This window comes from Rissa tridactyla, chromosome 6 (assembly GCF_028500815.1).
Source record: "Rissa tridactyla isolate bRisTri1 chromosome 6, bRisTri1.patW.cur.20221130, whole genome shotgun sequence".
Lineage (NCBI taxonomy): Eukaryota > Metazoa > Chordata > Aves > Charadriiformes > Laridae > Rissa > Rissa tridactyla.
In genome coordinates, this window is record NC_071471.1 from 36,673,945 (window position 1) to 36,689,514 (window position 15,570).

The 15,570-nt window shown below is 51.5% G+C and overlaps 1 protein-coding gene across 6 annotated transcripts in view; it reads left to right on the forward strand.

The window, feature by feature from the left end:
- Positions 1-15,570, forward strand: part of CDH23 (cadherin related 23) — a 210,387-nt gene that overhangs the window by 81,502 nt on the left and 113,315 nt on the right. For all 6 annotated transcript variants that reach the window (XR_008467045.1, XR_008467046.1, XR_008467047.1 and 3 more), the window contains exons 7-8: positions 11,106-11,300; positions 13,987-14,115. Coding sequence is in view for 3 of the 6 variants with exons in the window: in XM_054205963.1 (XP_054061938.1) it covers positions 11,106-11,300; positions 13,987-14,115 (324 nt within the window). In the remaining 3 variants the exon portion in view is untranslated. The remainder of the gene's footprint in view (positions 1-11,105; positions 11,301-13,986; positions 14,116-15,570) is intronic.

Genomic DNA, 15,570 nt, shown 5'->3' on the forward strand with positions numbered 1-15,570 from the left:
AAGAAGTTCTTTACACTGAGGGTGGTGAGACACTGGCCCAGGTTGCCTAGAGAGGTGGTGGAGGCCCCATCCCTGGAGACACTCAAGGCCAGGCTGGATGAGGCTCTGAGCACCCTGATCTAGTTGAAGACGTCCCTGCTCACTGCAGGGGGGTTGGACTGGGTGGGCTTTAGAGGTCCCTTCCAACATGTTCTATCATGATTCTTCTCCTTCTGTCCCTCTGGCTCCCTCCTCCAGGGTGGCTCAGGGTGGCTGGAGAGCCGGGGAGGAATCTGGCTGGCCTGGAGAGGAACGTGTGAGTAGATGAGCACCCGCAGATTGCATGTGGATATTTGCAGTATAAATGAATGCAACAGCTAATGATTCGTGGCTACTATTTGAAGGGCCCCACTGTTACAGATTTATTTGTCATTTCTTGTAATAACACCGATGATAATGAATTCATTTGTATTAATGCGGGTGTCGCGCACTTCCGTTGATATTCTGCATTAATTAATGTACCATTAAAAGAAAGTGTCACCCAATTAATATCAAGTAGAAGCAATGCTGCCAGTGTCCTGGCACTAGGGTTTCATTTGTAATGCATTGTATTAACGCTCTGCCTTAATGGGAGTCATTTGCAACCTGGAGCGTGGCCCCCATGGGCTGCCATGGGGGTGCTGGTGGGCACCTCTTGCGGCAAGGGTTACCCAGCCGAAGCGATGGGGACGGGCTGCTGTTAAGAGTAACCCTTGTTACTAATTAGACTCGGGCACGGCAGCCTGCTCCGCTCCCATCCTCCCCGGCTCCGACAGGTCAGCGCGCTGCTTCCAGACATCCTAAGGCTGGTGCATCAACTTCACCCACCTTCTCGACCTCTCCATGGGTTTAGAAAGTTAGTGGTGACTGCAAATAAAATGTGATATATATAAAAAAAAAAAAAATAGGATCTGCCCAGTTTATGGTATCACCCCCAAGCAGAAACTGGAAAAGGGATTCCTTCTCTTACGCCATAATGTATGTTGGCTGGCAGCAGTAAGCCCCACTGCTGGCTTGGTTTTGCAGCTGAATTGTAGTATTGCAGGGAGGGACATCGGGAAACAGAAATGGGAGAGAATCGGGGCTTCTCCCAACGGGATTTGGGTGCGGGCGCTGGGTTAATGAAATGGTGGCTGCTTCACCACCTTTCTGTCCCTCCCCAGGTCGGTGGGAGACAGACTGCTTTACAGGGTGATCCCCCTTCCTAGGAGAGCTGTGGTCTTTTGGTTTAGGTATAGGATTCTGCATTTACACGTTAAAAAAAACCAACCAGATATTGGTTCAAAGCAGTTGCCAGCAATTTGCTCGATGTCGATGGTCTATGCCCTTTGTTGTTTACCCATCTTCCAGCCTCTGCGCTTTCGCTCTTACAGATGATTGGTAAAAATGTCAAATAATGGGCAAAGACCTGCGCGTTCCTGGCAACAATCCATTAAAAATAACACTTGCCTGATAATATTCCTTGTTTACAGTTGTATTTTGAGGGCTATATGCTAGCTGACTGTGTTGATTTGGAATTCTTCTATGAGTTAATCAATCTCCCAGCGCACCAAGTCACATGGCTTAGAGAAGATGACGTACCTGACTTTGATTCTGTTGCCTTTTTCTGACCAAGATTGTCCTCTGGTAGAAAGCGGAGAGAGGGAATAGAGCAGCACCTATTGTCTGTCAGTCTTGTGGGAGGTGTTAATGGTGCTGCTTCCCTTTAATTCCCCATTAGCCAAGGGCTATGCTGAGGGTTTCCTTATTTCCCCTGGGGCTGATGGAGCTGAGAAGTTGCTCCCATTGAAAAAATCCCATTGGTCGCTCTGCCAGGGCTGCGGCTGCTCCTGGGTGTTTGTGGGGCTGCCAAAAATCATCGGGAACAGTCCAGCGAGCGCCTCAGCCATCGTCTTCAGCTCTCTTTGGCAGGAGTTATGGGACATGCTGAGATGTGTCTCGCTGGAGGAGGTTGCAAATGTAAAGGTAGACTGTGTTGGCCCTGCCGGAGCTCTCCCCATCCATGTCTTTTTCCAAAGGCAGAATGACCAACCCCATCCGGGTTTTCGTAATCTCTCCGACTGTGCTTCTGTGCTCACGATTTATGCTCCTGTGGCTGTACGTAGCGGTCCGTCTTGGTGGCTTTTTGGTTGCTGGGAAGGTTCCCACAAGGTTTTCCCTGCGCGGAGTATGTAACATCAGCTTTGCTCCTCTTCATTGCTTCTGGTGGAGCTGTGAGAAGCCGCTTGTGGTCTCCTGAGATCCGGGGCAGAAAACGCAAACCCGGGGTGCAGCCTAATAGCTCGAGTTACCTTGAAATAGGGGCTGTTGAGGGAAATGGGCTTCGACAGACAAAGCTGGCTGTCTGCTTGAATAACCGGTGGCAGCACGGATGGGATGGCTTCTTGAAAGCCGGCGTGGAGCTCGCTTTCTTCTCTTTGCTCTCTTTCTCTCGGTGCTTCACCCCCCTGGCTGCGTCCTGGCTGCTTGCAGGCAGGAGGTTGCCGCGGGGCAGGGCTGGCTGGGGATGTGGGGGGACCCAGCACCAAGAAGAATGTGGCCAGCAGGTGGAGGGAGGTCATCCTCCCCCTCTGTTCTGCCCTGGGGAGGCCACAGCCGGAGCACTGGGTCCGGTTCTGGGCTTCCCGATTCAAGAAGGACAGGGAGCTTCTGGAGAGGGTGCAGCAAAGGGCTACCAAGATGATGAGGGGACTCGAACACCTCTCTTATGAAGAAAGGCTGAGGGATTTTGGGTCTCTTCAGTCTGGAAAAAAAGATGACTGCAGGGGGATCTTATCAACACTTATAAATACTTAAAGGGTGGGTGTCAGGAGGATGGGGCCAGGCTCTTTTCGGTGGTGCCCGGCGACAGGACAAGAGGTAATGGGCACAAACTTGAGCATAGGAAGTTCCACCTCAACACAAGGAGGAACTTCTTTCCTGTGAGGGTGGCAGAGCCCTGGCACAGGCTGCCCAGAGAGGTGGTGGAGTCTCCGTCTCTGGAGACATTCCAAACCCGCCTGGACGTGTTCCTGTGCAACCTGCTCTGGGTGACCCTGGTCTGGCAGGGGATTGGACTGGATGATCTCCAGAGGTCCCTTCCAACCCCAGCCAGTCTGTGATTGTGTGATTTGGAGGGAGGGGAGAGCATCAGTCCCCTGGCTGTGGTGGCTTGGCTGGGGACGGAGGTCGTGGTGCAGCCCCGGTGCAAGCTCAAGCTTTGCCCTTGCCGTGGTCTGGGGCAGGTGACTCCTTTTGCCCCTGAAGCTGGAAATTAAAGCTCTGCCATATAGAGCTTTTCGCCCCCTCGCTTTTTCTGTCGAATGTAACTCCATTCTGGATGAGTGCTTGAGCCTGTTGCTCCCTAGAGTGGAGATCAGGGGGGTGACAGGTCCCACTTGTTGTGTCGCTGCCGGGAAGAGATAGTTGGGAAGTTATAAATAAGAGGAGGAAAGTTGTTTGTTTCTTTATTGTCTTCTTAGCATTTCCTTCCTCTCACACCTGCCCTCTCTTGCCTCTCCTGGGCTCATCCCTCAAGCCACGTGCTGTGGAAGGGCCGGGTGCCACAAGGAGAGGTGGCAGAGCCACTCTCTGCCCAGCTTTTAGGGACACTGTGCTGTACATCAGCCACCCGAGCCCCGCGCTGGCAAGGGCAGAGTCACCACCAATGGGAAACAGGGCGGCTCTGGGCTGGAAGAAGCGAGTGGCTTTACCCCGCGGGATTCCCGAGCATCCTCTCCCATCCGTGGCCGCTTGCCCTCCGCCTGCTGAGCGCTGTCGTCCTGCCAGGGTGGCGAATTCCCCCGCAGGCTTGCTGGTTGCCATGTCCCTTTCTCTCAGTGCCGTGCATTGGGTCGGGATGTGTCCGCCGGGAACAGGCGTTCTCGGCTCTGCGTGCCGTTACCCAGTCGCTAATTCGGTCTCCAGCTCCACTAAAGCGTCTGTTCCAGCTGTGTTTATGCTGTTTTCAAAAGCCCCTCAATTGAATTATAGCTCTGCGGTGGCCGTTTGCCAGTGTCACCCGATAATGAGGGAGGTCACTTAATAGAGATAGCAACAAGAGATACATATTAACAAGAGCTGATTGAAAGGTAGGGTGAATTTCAACCAAAAAAAAAATTTATTAAAAAAAAAAAAAAAGGAAATTAGCAGGTTTTGAAAATCAAACTTTGAAATTGGAAATTGCTTGGCTCGGGCTAGCAGTAATGCAATTAATAAATGTAATTAAAAGTGTAATAAAGACTAGAGGGATTGGAAGTCTGCGCGCATCCCTGGGAGCGTTCAGAGCTGGCAGGGCAGCAAGGGAGCGGGTTCGGCAGTGGGGCCGCTTCCCAGATGGAGCCTGGGGAGGGAAACCAGGACTCGGGGCCAGTTTTTCCCTCTCAGAGGAGCCTGGAAGAGGGGCTGGCGTTCCTTCCAAGCCTGCCTTTTGCAGCTTTTCCATGCGGCTAACATAAACCCGGATGGGAATAGGTGACTTCAATCTGCCCCGGGGCAGCCCCGGGAGGAGGGAGCTGGGATTTTGGCCGTGGCAGAGCACTCGGATTGAGCGTCAGCTCTGTTTCACAGCCCCTCTGAGGTGCCCTGCCTTGAGCCGGAGGCATGGAGCCCCCCTTCCTGCCCCGCTGTGGGTCGGGATGGGGGAGCAGAGGGAGGGCTGAGCCGGCTTCCAGCGGAGCACGAAGCTCCTGTGCGGTGCCAAGAGACAGGGGAGGAGGGAAAAGAGCCGCTGGGAAGAGAGCGGCAGGGAATTATTTAAGAGTAATAGGTTGACCTGCGATATAACAGGAGCACGGAGCAGCGAAGCATCCCCTGATGGGAGCAGTCAGCTCCTGCCTTGACGCAGGGGCAGCGCTGGGGGGGCGGGGACGGGGACAAAAGCAGGACCTGAAATAAGGCTGGTGAGATGGTTTTGATGGTGACGGGAAGATCATAGCGCGGGCAGCTCAGTCGGTCGCTGGATGCCCCCCCCCGGCCCATTTGCGTTGCCTCCTCTCATCCCGTCGACCTTCAGACAGCTGTTGGGCCAGATTGCCTGCCGTTTTTCCACATTATTTGCCTGGGTACGGCACGCGCGCCTCCGCATCCTAATCATTGCTCCCGGCTTCTGCTGGGGCGCTGACGGGTGACTTTGCCCTGGGAGGTCAGATGGAGGTCCTCCTCCTGGCCAGCCACCGCTGATGGGCAGCCAGCTTGCAGGGACCATCCCCAGATGGTCTATTTCTAGCGCCCAAGCGGAGCCTGTCTGTAGGTTGGATGTATTTAAGGGAAAGGAGAGGCTGAGGAACTAACTCTCGCATCTCCTGCACTTCATCTCCCACCTTCATTTCTACCTGACCCCTCTGTAAAAAAAAATAATAAAAAGCCAGTGCCGCGTATTCCCCCTCTCAGCCCTTTGCAGCTAGTGTCAGGCCCGTTGGAGGAGATGGGATGGATCACGGCACATCGGAGGTGTTGGTGGCCCGTGAAATGGTTTTGCTCTGGTGGAAAGCTCTGGAAGAGGCCGCGTGAATCTTGCCCTGTGTGCAGGGTGAGCGGCTGCCTGATGGCCGGGGGGGTTTGATACGCTCCGGGAGCAGGCGCCGTGGGGCAGGTGAAACGGGAGGGACGCTGGCTTTTCTCCAAAACAGCCTATTCTTGACGTCTGCCTTAAAAATTGTGTGTGTGTCCCTAAAGTTTTCCTTGATTTGGGAGGTTTTTTTCCCTCCTCACCCAGCCCGTCCCCATTCCCTGTTGTGCCGGGTGAGGTCCTGCCCTGCTTTGGTCCCTGGGGCTTCTCCTCGCCCCAGCAGAGCCGGCTCTGCAGCCCTCGGGGAACGTTCGGTGGCTGATGAGAGAAGATTGTGCTCTGAGGTTTTTAGGGAGTCCTGCCTGGCGTCCCTCCCGTTCGGCCATGTAATCTGCCTGGTAGGACATCTTGCACCTCCGCAGGATGCGTCTCCTCTTGGTATCGCCCGCCTTGTATTGCCACGTTGCGCCAGAGCAGCATCCATCAGGAGCTTTATTGCTCCTGCATTTCGTAGCAGGATTCATAACAAGATATTAAAGACTAGAGGCGTGGCCAGAGAGGGGGGTGTAAATATTTTTTAAAATGCCATTTTCTGATAACCTCTTCTTCTGCCCTTTTGCAAATATCGTGTAAGGCTTTGGAGTCCCAGCTAGGGACACCCACCAGACGTACCAGGGTTAACACAGGACACGTCTGTGGCTGGTCACTCGTGCTGGCGGGTGGCCCGGGAGGTGACAGCCCAGACCAGGGGAGGGGTTCGCTGCGGTGGGCCATGCTTGGTCCATACCCGTGAGAGCTTTTGGACAGAAACACAACCTTCTGGTCACTCGGAAGTTCCTATTGCCTTGTCCTACTGCTGCATCGGCACAAGAGAGGTAAGGTCTTGTTCTCTCCTTTGCCACCTCCTTGTGCAGGAACAGCCTTTCGTATTTGCACAGGGAGCTTAGGGTTGTTCATTCCTTATCTTAACCTACCTTTACCCTTGCTACCGGTGATCCACTGAAACAGAGTAGTCTCATCATGGTTAAAGGTTTGGGCTCTTGCTGGTTTTGGTTTGGTCTCCCGGTGCTTTGGGTAGCCGGGTGTCAAACACACTATTACCATTCCATATTTCTTTCCAGCAAACAGGACCCCTCAACTTCTTCCCGTAAGATTTTTACAAGAGTTCGAGGGAGCGTTATTCATTTATTGCAAAATGGGGGACAGCCTGGCTGCCTCGCATCCCCAGCCCACGCAGCTCAGCGGAGCCCCTTGCCTCCCGGAGCTGCCTTGGGCGGACCTGGGTGCTGGACCTGGCTCCTGCTGAGCCGTCAGATGAAGGATGGAGTGATGGAGACAGGTTGGGAGCAGGTCCCGCTCCCATTCGCCCTCCTCTTCCTCCGCAGGAGGCATCTGTCCGCGCGTTTATTTTTGTCTTGCATCTGCTGGCGTCGTAACAAAGATTTAATGATATGACACAGTTTTGTCACCACTTCTTTTTTTTTTTTTTTTTTTGGTGGTGGAGTGAAGCTCCACCGCTGACTGCTGGAGGGAGGCGAAAGCTTGAAAAATGATGAAATTTGGCGACTCGTGTAGAAAACTCACCTGTTTGCCACGAGCACCTGTAGGCTGTCGTCTGCCCGTGTTTCCTTTTTTTTTTCTGGACTGAAAGGATAGAATTTGCTGGTTTTGCCTGTGGGCGAGCTAAGCGCAGCCACGGTTAATCTTTACTAAGGCAGAAGAGCCAGGAGGGACACGTGGAAGAGCCCTATAAATGGGCCAAATGCTGAAAAAGCAGAAAGACGGTCTTGAGCTAGCCTTGGCGTGGGGCTTTGCCTGTTATTTACCACCAGACACAAACCCAGCCCCTTCTGTTCCTGCAGACGTTTTGCTCCATTGTTTAGATGATGGGCCACATCTTTTGAGAAATAAAGACGTCGGCCTCCTGCTGAGGAATATCTTGAGCCGGTTTGACCCAAAAACGCCGAGAGGATTTTGAAGACATACTTCTTGAGCTTTTTAAGGCAGATGATCTGAAATTCCTCTGAGCCCTGACTGTGCCCTGCCTGGGCATGAACATTGAAAATAAGACCTCATTTTTCCTGGAGGACTGTCAATATGCGATGTCTGTATCCCGCAGCTGGTTTTGCCTTGCCAGAAGGTTAGGGCTTTTTTTGTTGGTTGCTTGTTTTGGTTTGGTTTGTTTTTTTTTAACTTGAATTCAAGCTGGGGAAAAAAGGTGCATTACCCAGAGCACATCTTACAGGTCTGCATCCTTTGACCTCGCCTCTTGGGAGTAAAGGCACGCATTCCATAGTGAAATTTTCCCAGTACCTGAGTATTTTGGGCAGTTATCAGGGATTTTCCCCCTCTTCGACCGTGCTGTTCTGCTTCGAGCTCCTGTAACGCTCTTCCTATTGCCTGGGGGCCCTTCTGCTCCCCTCCTAAATTCACCAACACCATGCTTTGCTCGTGCCCCCATCCTCATCCTTGCAGGTGCCCTCCCAGCCCCTCTGATGCTTAGGTGTTGATGCCCGTGACCCTTTCCCAGGGCCAGCCAGATCTCTGTCTGGAGCTGGTACCCGGCTTGTATGGATTTTTGCTGTCCTGGCCAACAGCGGGACCTGGTCAGCAGAGCTGTAAAATAAGGATAAAAATAAGGTAATCGCCAAGTTAGAGCTCAGGCGGCATCTGCGGGGGCCGGAGCTGACAGCACCAAAGCTGGTGACCTCCGTGTCCCTCCAGGCAGCTTCTCCTTTGGAAGGACGAGGAGATGAACTCTCTTCAAAGCCTGCTTTTGGGCTATTGTATGAAATACAATGCCGGGGAAATCAAGCTCTCCTCTTTCATAACCGGGCCGAGCAGCCCCATAATCACGGGTGACCAGAGAGGATTTGCATGTTAAAAGGAGTGGCTAGGGGCACTTAAAAAGAAGAGGAAACATATTCATCAAGTCCAGCTTTATCCTTATGAATAGTATTATTCCTGGGGACAATATACCCCAGACCTCGTCGGTGCAACCCTGCATCTACGCTGTCGCTGCCTCCCCCCTCCTCCCCCCATTAATGGTTAATTTGTAATGCTCTTGGTCCTGACATTGATACCCCGGTGGCTCTGGAGGAGGAATTTGAGAAGGCAGTTGGTGGAGCGTGTGGACCACGGCTGTGGAAGCAGCGCCCTGGCAGCAAGGAGAGCAGGGCTGCGGGATGCTCCAGGCTTGGGGGGGAGGCAGGTAGCCCTAAGAGGGGTGGGGAGATGCTCTAGTCCTGTCCCAGAAGGTGTCTTGGACACACTCAGAAAGCAAACACCCACCAGAGCCCCCCACGAAGGGCTGCTCTGTCCCAACACGCCTCCTGAGCTGACCAAGCCATAGAATCATGGGTTTGGGTTGGAAGGGACCTTAAAGATCATCTCAGATACTGGAACAGGTTGCCCAGAGAAGCTGTGGCTGCCCCATCCCTGGAGGGGTTCAAGGCCAGGTTGGACGGAGCTTGGAGAAACCTGGTCTGGTGGGAGGTGTCCCTGCCCAGGGCAGGGGGTGGCACTGGATGATCTTTAAGGTCCCTTCCAACCCAAACCATTCTGCGATTCTATGATCGCATTCCAAGCCCCCTCCCCTGGGCAGGGACACTTCCCACCAGACCAGGTTGCTCAAAGCCCCATCTGACCGCTTCCTGAGCTCCCCAAATGCACAAGCCAGGATTAACATGCTGTGTGCCTGGCACAGACTCAAGGGCTTACACGGCAGCAGGGCAAGATGTGGGTTAAGCGTGCCAGAAAATGAGCAGTTGTAAGGCAAAGGGTGGCAAAATGCTGGGACAAATGGGCTGGGAAGGCTGTGGCATCTCCATCACTGGGAGGCTTTAAGGATGGGAATGATTTAGGTGTAGCACAGGGACAGGTTTCTCTTTTGAGGTCCCCTCTAGCTATATCTTTTATGCTTTTATGATTGCTGATCGCAAAAAAATACTTGAAGGCGCTTTAAAAAATAATCCTGGGGCCATGCCCTGCGAGGCTTTCTTTAGCAGCTTGATTTAGAGAGGGGAAGGGGAGCAGGGGGAAGAAAGCAAATGAAAAGTCTAGGTGGGGGGAACTGCAACCTCTCATGCTTCGGCAGAAGTGACGCTGAAATAAGGGGAGGTCTGCCGGAGCCTGAGGCGAGCTCAGCTGCCGGAGCGTCCCTGCGTGGCTGGGTGCCAGGTCAGGCAGGTGTGAGGGTGCCAAGAGCTGTGGGACGTGCCCTGGGCTCCTCCTGACCCAGCTCACAGCAAGTCCTGCCACCCGCCTTCAAGGCAAGTTTCTGCTGGCCTGAGCCTCACTAAGGGAAATTGAGGTGTTTTGCTTCTTTTATGGTGCCATCACCCAGTATTAAACTAGTTAAATCGGATCTCCAAGTGTGGGGTCCTGGTTTCTCATGCTTTCTTAACGGAGGGGCTGGGCTGGGACAACCTTGCTGTGGTTCACTGCAAGCTTTGTGGTTCCCAAAAAAACCTGAAAATGGCTCAGTTCCTTGCTCAGCTTTGGCCAAGCATTTGCAGGAGGAGCTTCGCTTGGAACCAGTGCCCTATCTTCTGAGCTCTGCATCTCCTGAAGTCTCCTTCTGACCTTCCTGATACTTCTCTGTGAGCTGAGAACAAATAATTTAGTACAAATGAAGTTAATAAAACGCAAGGGCTTGGGAAGAGGTCTTCAGAAATAATCCGTATTATCCCAACTGGCCGTAACCAGCTGTTGTCACATCTTGCTCCTGACCTTTTGCTGTCTCCCTTTCAAGTTTTAGCTCTTCGTCAGCCCTTAACGTGGCTGTCACCGTGCTACCAACATAGGGACTTGCCCAAGCGGTCGTGATCCCTGTGTACCTGCAGCCTGGGTCCCCAGCAAAGCCTTTTTGCTTGCGGTCTTGTGCTTCTGCCTTTAGAGAGACAAGAATATGCATTTAAGATTTGCATAGGAACATGCAGCTGTTCCACCAAAAATGGATAATTGTTCTCCCTTCTGTGAAGTTAAACAATAAGAAGTGCCAAACTGCATTTGCCGTTGCTGATTTTGTGCACTCAGCTGCATATTTTATGCATGTAGATTAGTTCCAGATTTATGACGATTTAACTGTTAATGCCTGCGTTAATCGCGCCAGGTTGTAGTTGCTGTGGAAACTACAACTTTGAATTTTACGTAAAGTTCTGTGTTGCATTTAATGTCTTTTTTTAGAGGCTCTCTTACATTTAATGCCTCGTGGTGAAAACAGAGAGGGAATCAGCGTTGAAAATAAAAGTGCCTTTGGGCAGAAAACAAGTTTCAGCAAAAAGAGTAATTTTTTCTGGAAAGTTGTGATGTCTGGGAAAATAAGGGTTTGTGATAGAGTGCCATCTTGACCACAGCTGTATAACTGTTATTATAAGTGTGTAACAACTATTATAGCTGCTGCAATACTGTAATAAAGAAAACAACTATATAACTTATAAATGTCCCAAAAATATAGGACTGAAGTTCTTGGGTCTCTAGATATTCCTTTAGGTGGGCAAAGGAAATTGCTGATGTGAGTTGGATGGGAAAATAGGCTGGTGCACAATTTTACCGATGTATTTCTTTTTTTTTTTTTTTTTTTTTGATTTATTTCCAGAATACACCGGTGGGCACTCCGATTTTCATAGTGAACGCCACGGATCCGGACCAGGGGGCAGGAGGCAGCGTGCTTTACTCCTTCCAGCCCCCTTCCAATTTCTTTGCCATCGACAGCGGCCGTGGCATCGTGTCGGTGATACGGGAGCTGGACTATGAAGTGACTCAGGCGTACCAGCTCCAGGTCAACGCGACGGTGAGTCTTCTCCTGTCTGCTGCAGGAGAGGAGGCATGCAGCCCATTAAATCCTCCGGGCTCGTTCCCGGTCCGTCATGGTTTATAAAGGGTGGATTTGTAGGACAAGAGGAAATGGCCTCAAGTTGCACCAGGGGAGGTTTAGGATGGATATTAGGAAAAATTGCTGCACTGAAAGCATTATCAAGCATTGGAAGAGGCTGCCCAGGGAAGTGGTTGAGGCACCGTCACTGGAGGTATTTAAAAGACGAGTGGACGTAGTGCTTAGCGATATGGTTTAGCAATGGTTTTTATCAGTGTTAGGTTGATGGTTGGACTCGATGATCTGAAAAGTTGCTTCCAACCTAGGCAATTCAATGATTCTGTTCTATGATTCTATACAGCCGATGCCAGAGGGGACCCCTGGGAGGGGGTCCAGGTGGCCACCATGGCAAATTCTTGTCACACCCCTATGGGAAACTTCTTTCCTGGTGTTAAATCTGGTGAGAGCTCCGTAGGGAGCGTGTGAGTGAGGAGCACCGCACAAGCAGGCTCTCTGTGTGGTGGCTCCTTTCCCATCTCAGATGCAACAGAGGAAGGTGAAATTCAGCCCTACAATACATCTGGCCAACTGTGCATTCAAGAGAGGGGGGGAACCCTTCCCAACCCTCCAGGCAGCTGGCTGGAGCTCTTGAAGCATGTGATTTGATCAAGATCATTGTCTTGATGCAGAGCCACAAATGTCACGAGGACATGGAGGGCCGCGCCAGGCTGCTTTGCTCTTCATGGCCAACGGAGGCTGGGAGTTCGCAGATTCCAGGGCCACAGGCAAACAGCTCAACCTTTCAGCTCATTCCCTTCATGTTCAAGGCAGTGGAATTTTCCCCAGAAGTTTATTTTTTCTGAAACATACCTCATTTTATTTTAAATACTCCAGTGATAAGAGGCCTCCTCCATTGTTTTTTTTCCAAGTCAGTCTGTGTCGCCGACGCGCTCTCCCAGGACATGCCATTGAGCTGTCTAGCAGGTTAGAAAATCTGGGACCAAACACAATCCCTGATGGAAACATGCCTTTCTTCCACATGTCCCATTCTGGTTTCCTCAAGGACGCTGGGGTGCCACCTTGGTCCATCCAGCTCCATCTAGCCCCGTGTCCCAGGAGCAGTTCCCAGCAGACATAAAATGGTGTATCTGGCACTTGCTACCTAATACACTGCTGGCTTCCAGTGATTTCCAACTCAGGGAGTTAAATATTAAGTCTCCAAATATTTCCTGGGCTCGGTCGCGGGGCGCTGGTAATTTCTAGCAGAAAGGCAACAAGAAACCCTGGGACAAAGCTCAGTCCGGGAAGGAGGATGAGAATTGCGCCAGCACAGGGGGAGCTGGAAGAGCAAATGCAGTCTCTTGCCTGCCTGATGGAGAGTTTGCGTGGTCCGGAGTGGGAACGGGGTTGATGTGGTGAATTCGGTGTGGCTGCAAGAAGAGCCGTGGGGCCTTGGTTCAAGGCAGGAGCCATTTCATGCCGGGGATGTAGGGCAGGAGGAGGCTGGGAAGGTGAGGAAATGTGAAATGTGCTTGCTTTTTCAGTGCTACCTGCAATACCTTAACAAAAATTTAAAGAGGTGAAAGGGAAGGGGAAAAAAACATTATCTGGAGAAACGAAAGATTTCAACCTGATAACACTAACAGCGGAGGGCGAGTTGGAAATAAGCATCCATCCAGGCCATAAACGCTGAGGCCTGCAGGTTAAGAGGATAATGTACGAGCTGTGTTGTTGAATACGGTTTAAATTAACATTAATCTCCTGGCAATCAGTCCTTGCCGCTGTTCAGAACCATTTTGCAGAAGCATGCGGTAACCTCTAATGGTCGCCTTTCACCACAGTGCTTGATTAGGGAGTAAGGAGAGTTTTATTTTCTTCTCCTTTGCGTCTTATCTCTTTGCCTCTGCCCTTTTAGCAAAGGGTTGCTTTCGAGCACCCACGGGATGAGGCTCCAGCAAGAGAACCGGTGGCAGCAGGGCACTGCCAGGACAAGCTGGTGGCAGCCCATACTGCTGTTGAGTTGGCTGCTGGAGAAGGGCCTTTCCCTGGGAAAGCGCTCGTGGAGAAGGGTCTTGAGGCTCCATCCCAATGGGTTGCGGTGGGGTGTAAGGGCGATGATGCTCCTGCTCAGAGCAGCGATCACAGAAAAGAATAAAGCTGCGATGCAGCCCGCAGGGTTAGGAAGAGCCGTGGAAACGTGAGGGAGCCTGTGGGATTTGTCGTGTTCCAGCCGACGGAGCCCAAGCTGTGCCGAGGCGTTGGTGCTGGCGGGGATGAGATGCGCTGCCGCGATGTGCTGGTACGAGAGTCTGCTGGCAACCACACCTGGGTCTCGCGGTGCGGAGGTGCCCTGGGGGCATATCTGCGTTAGGAGAGAATTTGTATTCTGAAGTATATGTTGAGCAGCATTGCTTCTTTTTCACCCCAAAATGTGATGAAAACTAAATTGGTGCTTGCTTTACTTTAAAAGTGCTAACGCTGGAATGAAATGCATATTGCACTGTGGACAATAATTCCAGCAGGTAGCTTGAAAAAGAGATGATTACCTGGACTAGGCAGAAATTTTGACCCAACTACAACTGTGAGAGACTTAATGCTGTTGAATAATTCTGTGTTTCTGATAGAAATCTTTTCTCTCCCCCTGCCAACCCTTGTGTTTTTCAAGGACCAAGATAAAAACAAGCCGCTGTCTACGTTGGCCAACCTGGCAATCACCATTACAGACGTGCAGGACATGGACCCCATCTTCATCAACCTGCCCTACAGCACCAACATCTATGAGAACTCGCCTCCGGTAAGGGCTGCTCTTTCTCTCCCATGTCCACGACCGCGGTGTTGCGCCGGGAGCCGAGGGAGGATGGAGTAGGGTACGGGGCAGAAAGCACAAGGTATCCCAAAAAAGCTGGAGGGAAGCCTCCTCTTCGCAGAGATACTTGTCCTTCCTTCCATCCGTTGGCATTGCTCTGCCCCGACCTTTGTGGCTTGGGTGCGAAGACGAGCCCTGTTTCCATGCTGAAGTGCAAATGCTCTGAATCGGGAGATCCCAAGGGCACTCAAAGAGAGGCAAAGCTTTTTCTTTCCGAAACAATGTGTTTCAAGCCAGCTCCCAAGTATTTTACGCTCTTTTTTAAAAAGGGAGCCTAAGCAAGGAGGTGTAGGAAGCCTGAAACCCAAATAGAGTGTTTGCCTAAAGATTTTCTTTAAATTTTATAAAGGTTTTCTGTTGTTCTTAGCACACAGTCACCCCATTTCCTCCCCACAGCGTATATGCATGCCATTTCTAATAGCAAAGTTGAAGAAAAAAGTAAACGTTCCTGAAATGAGGCAGTTTTGAAAATGCCAGAATCATCAGCCATTTCAGCACTCTGAGCATTTTCCCCCAGGTTTTGCCAAATTGATCCAATCATTTTAGTTCTTCTGCAACTTGGTTTGTCAGCAAACTCGCTGTTTGTGGAAAACGTCTCCCGGTCTCTTAGTACAGCAGGGCTTTTTTTCCACTACCCACCCCCCCCGCAGCAGACAGCGGGGGAGCATGGTGGGCAGCCTTGGCTTTGTTGTTAGCTCTGCTCCCAGCAGGGGTGCCCAGGACCTTCAGCCCCAGGACCGACCCTTGGCAGCAGCATCCGCCTTCCCAAAGCACAGCTCTGCCTCCCATTGCTTTATCTAGAGGGCAAATATTTTTGTATATGGATGGGAAAACCTTCTGTCCTCAAATGGTGGCGTGGTAGGCATCCATACCGCACGTGCATCCCCTAACGTCTCTGGTGTGCTGTATCCCAAACGCCGGATGGCTTAGATCATGCAGGGGTAGAGGGAACTCCAGCTTGCTTCACTTTATGCCTTTTTACTCGCTTTGAAGCACAGTGCTGGCTCTGACGGCATGCAGAGTGCTGGATCAATAGGGCTGAGTCCTACTGTCACAAATCCCGCGGTCAGACAGCACATTACCTGTCTGCCAGCCTGAAGACAGCCAAAAAATGGCTTCGTGAATTACTTTCATGAAGTGAGAGTTTCAATGAGTTTCAGTGCCGTTGGGATTCAGGGGCATTTCTGTGGTGGGCAGCACGAGCTGCAGGGAAGCAAAAACGCTCCTTCGTTCAACTTTAACTAGTGGGAAAAGCCTTAGATGAAATTATGCAACTGGAATTCCCACGAGTATCAAAAATTATAGACTCCATCACCTGCCTGGAGTGAGCCGGCATCCAGGAGAAGGGGATCTCTCTCAGATTAATGATATGTAATAAGGCTG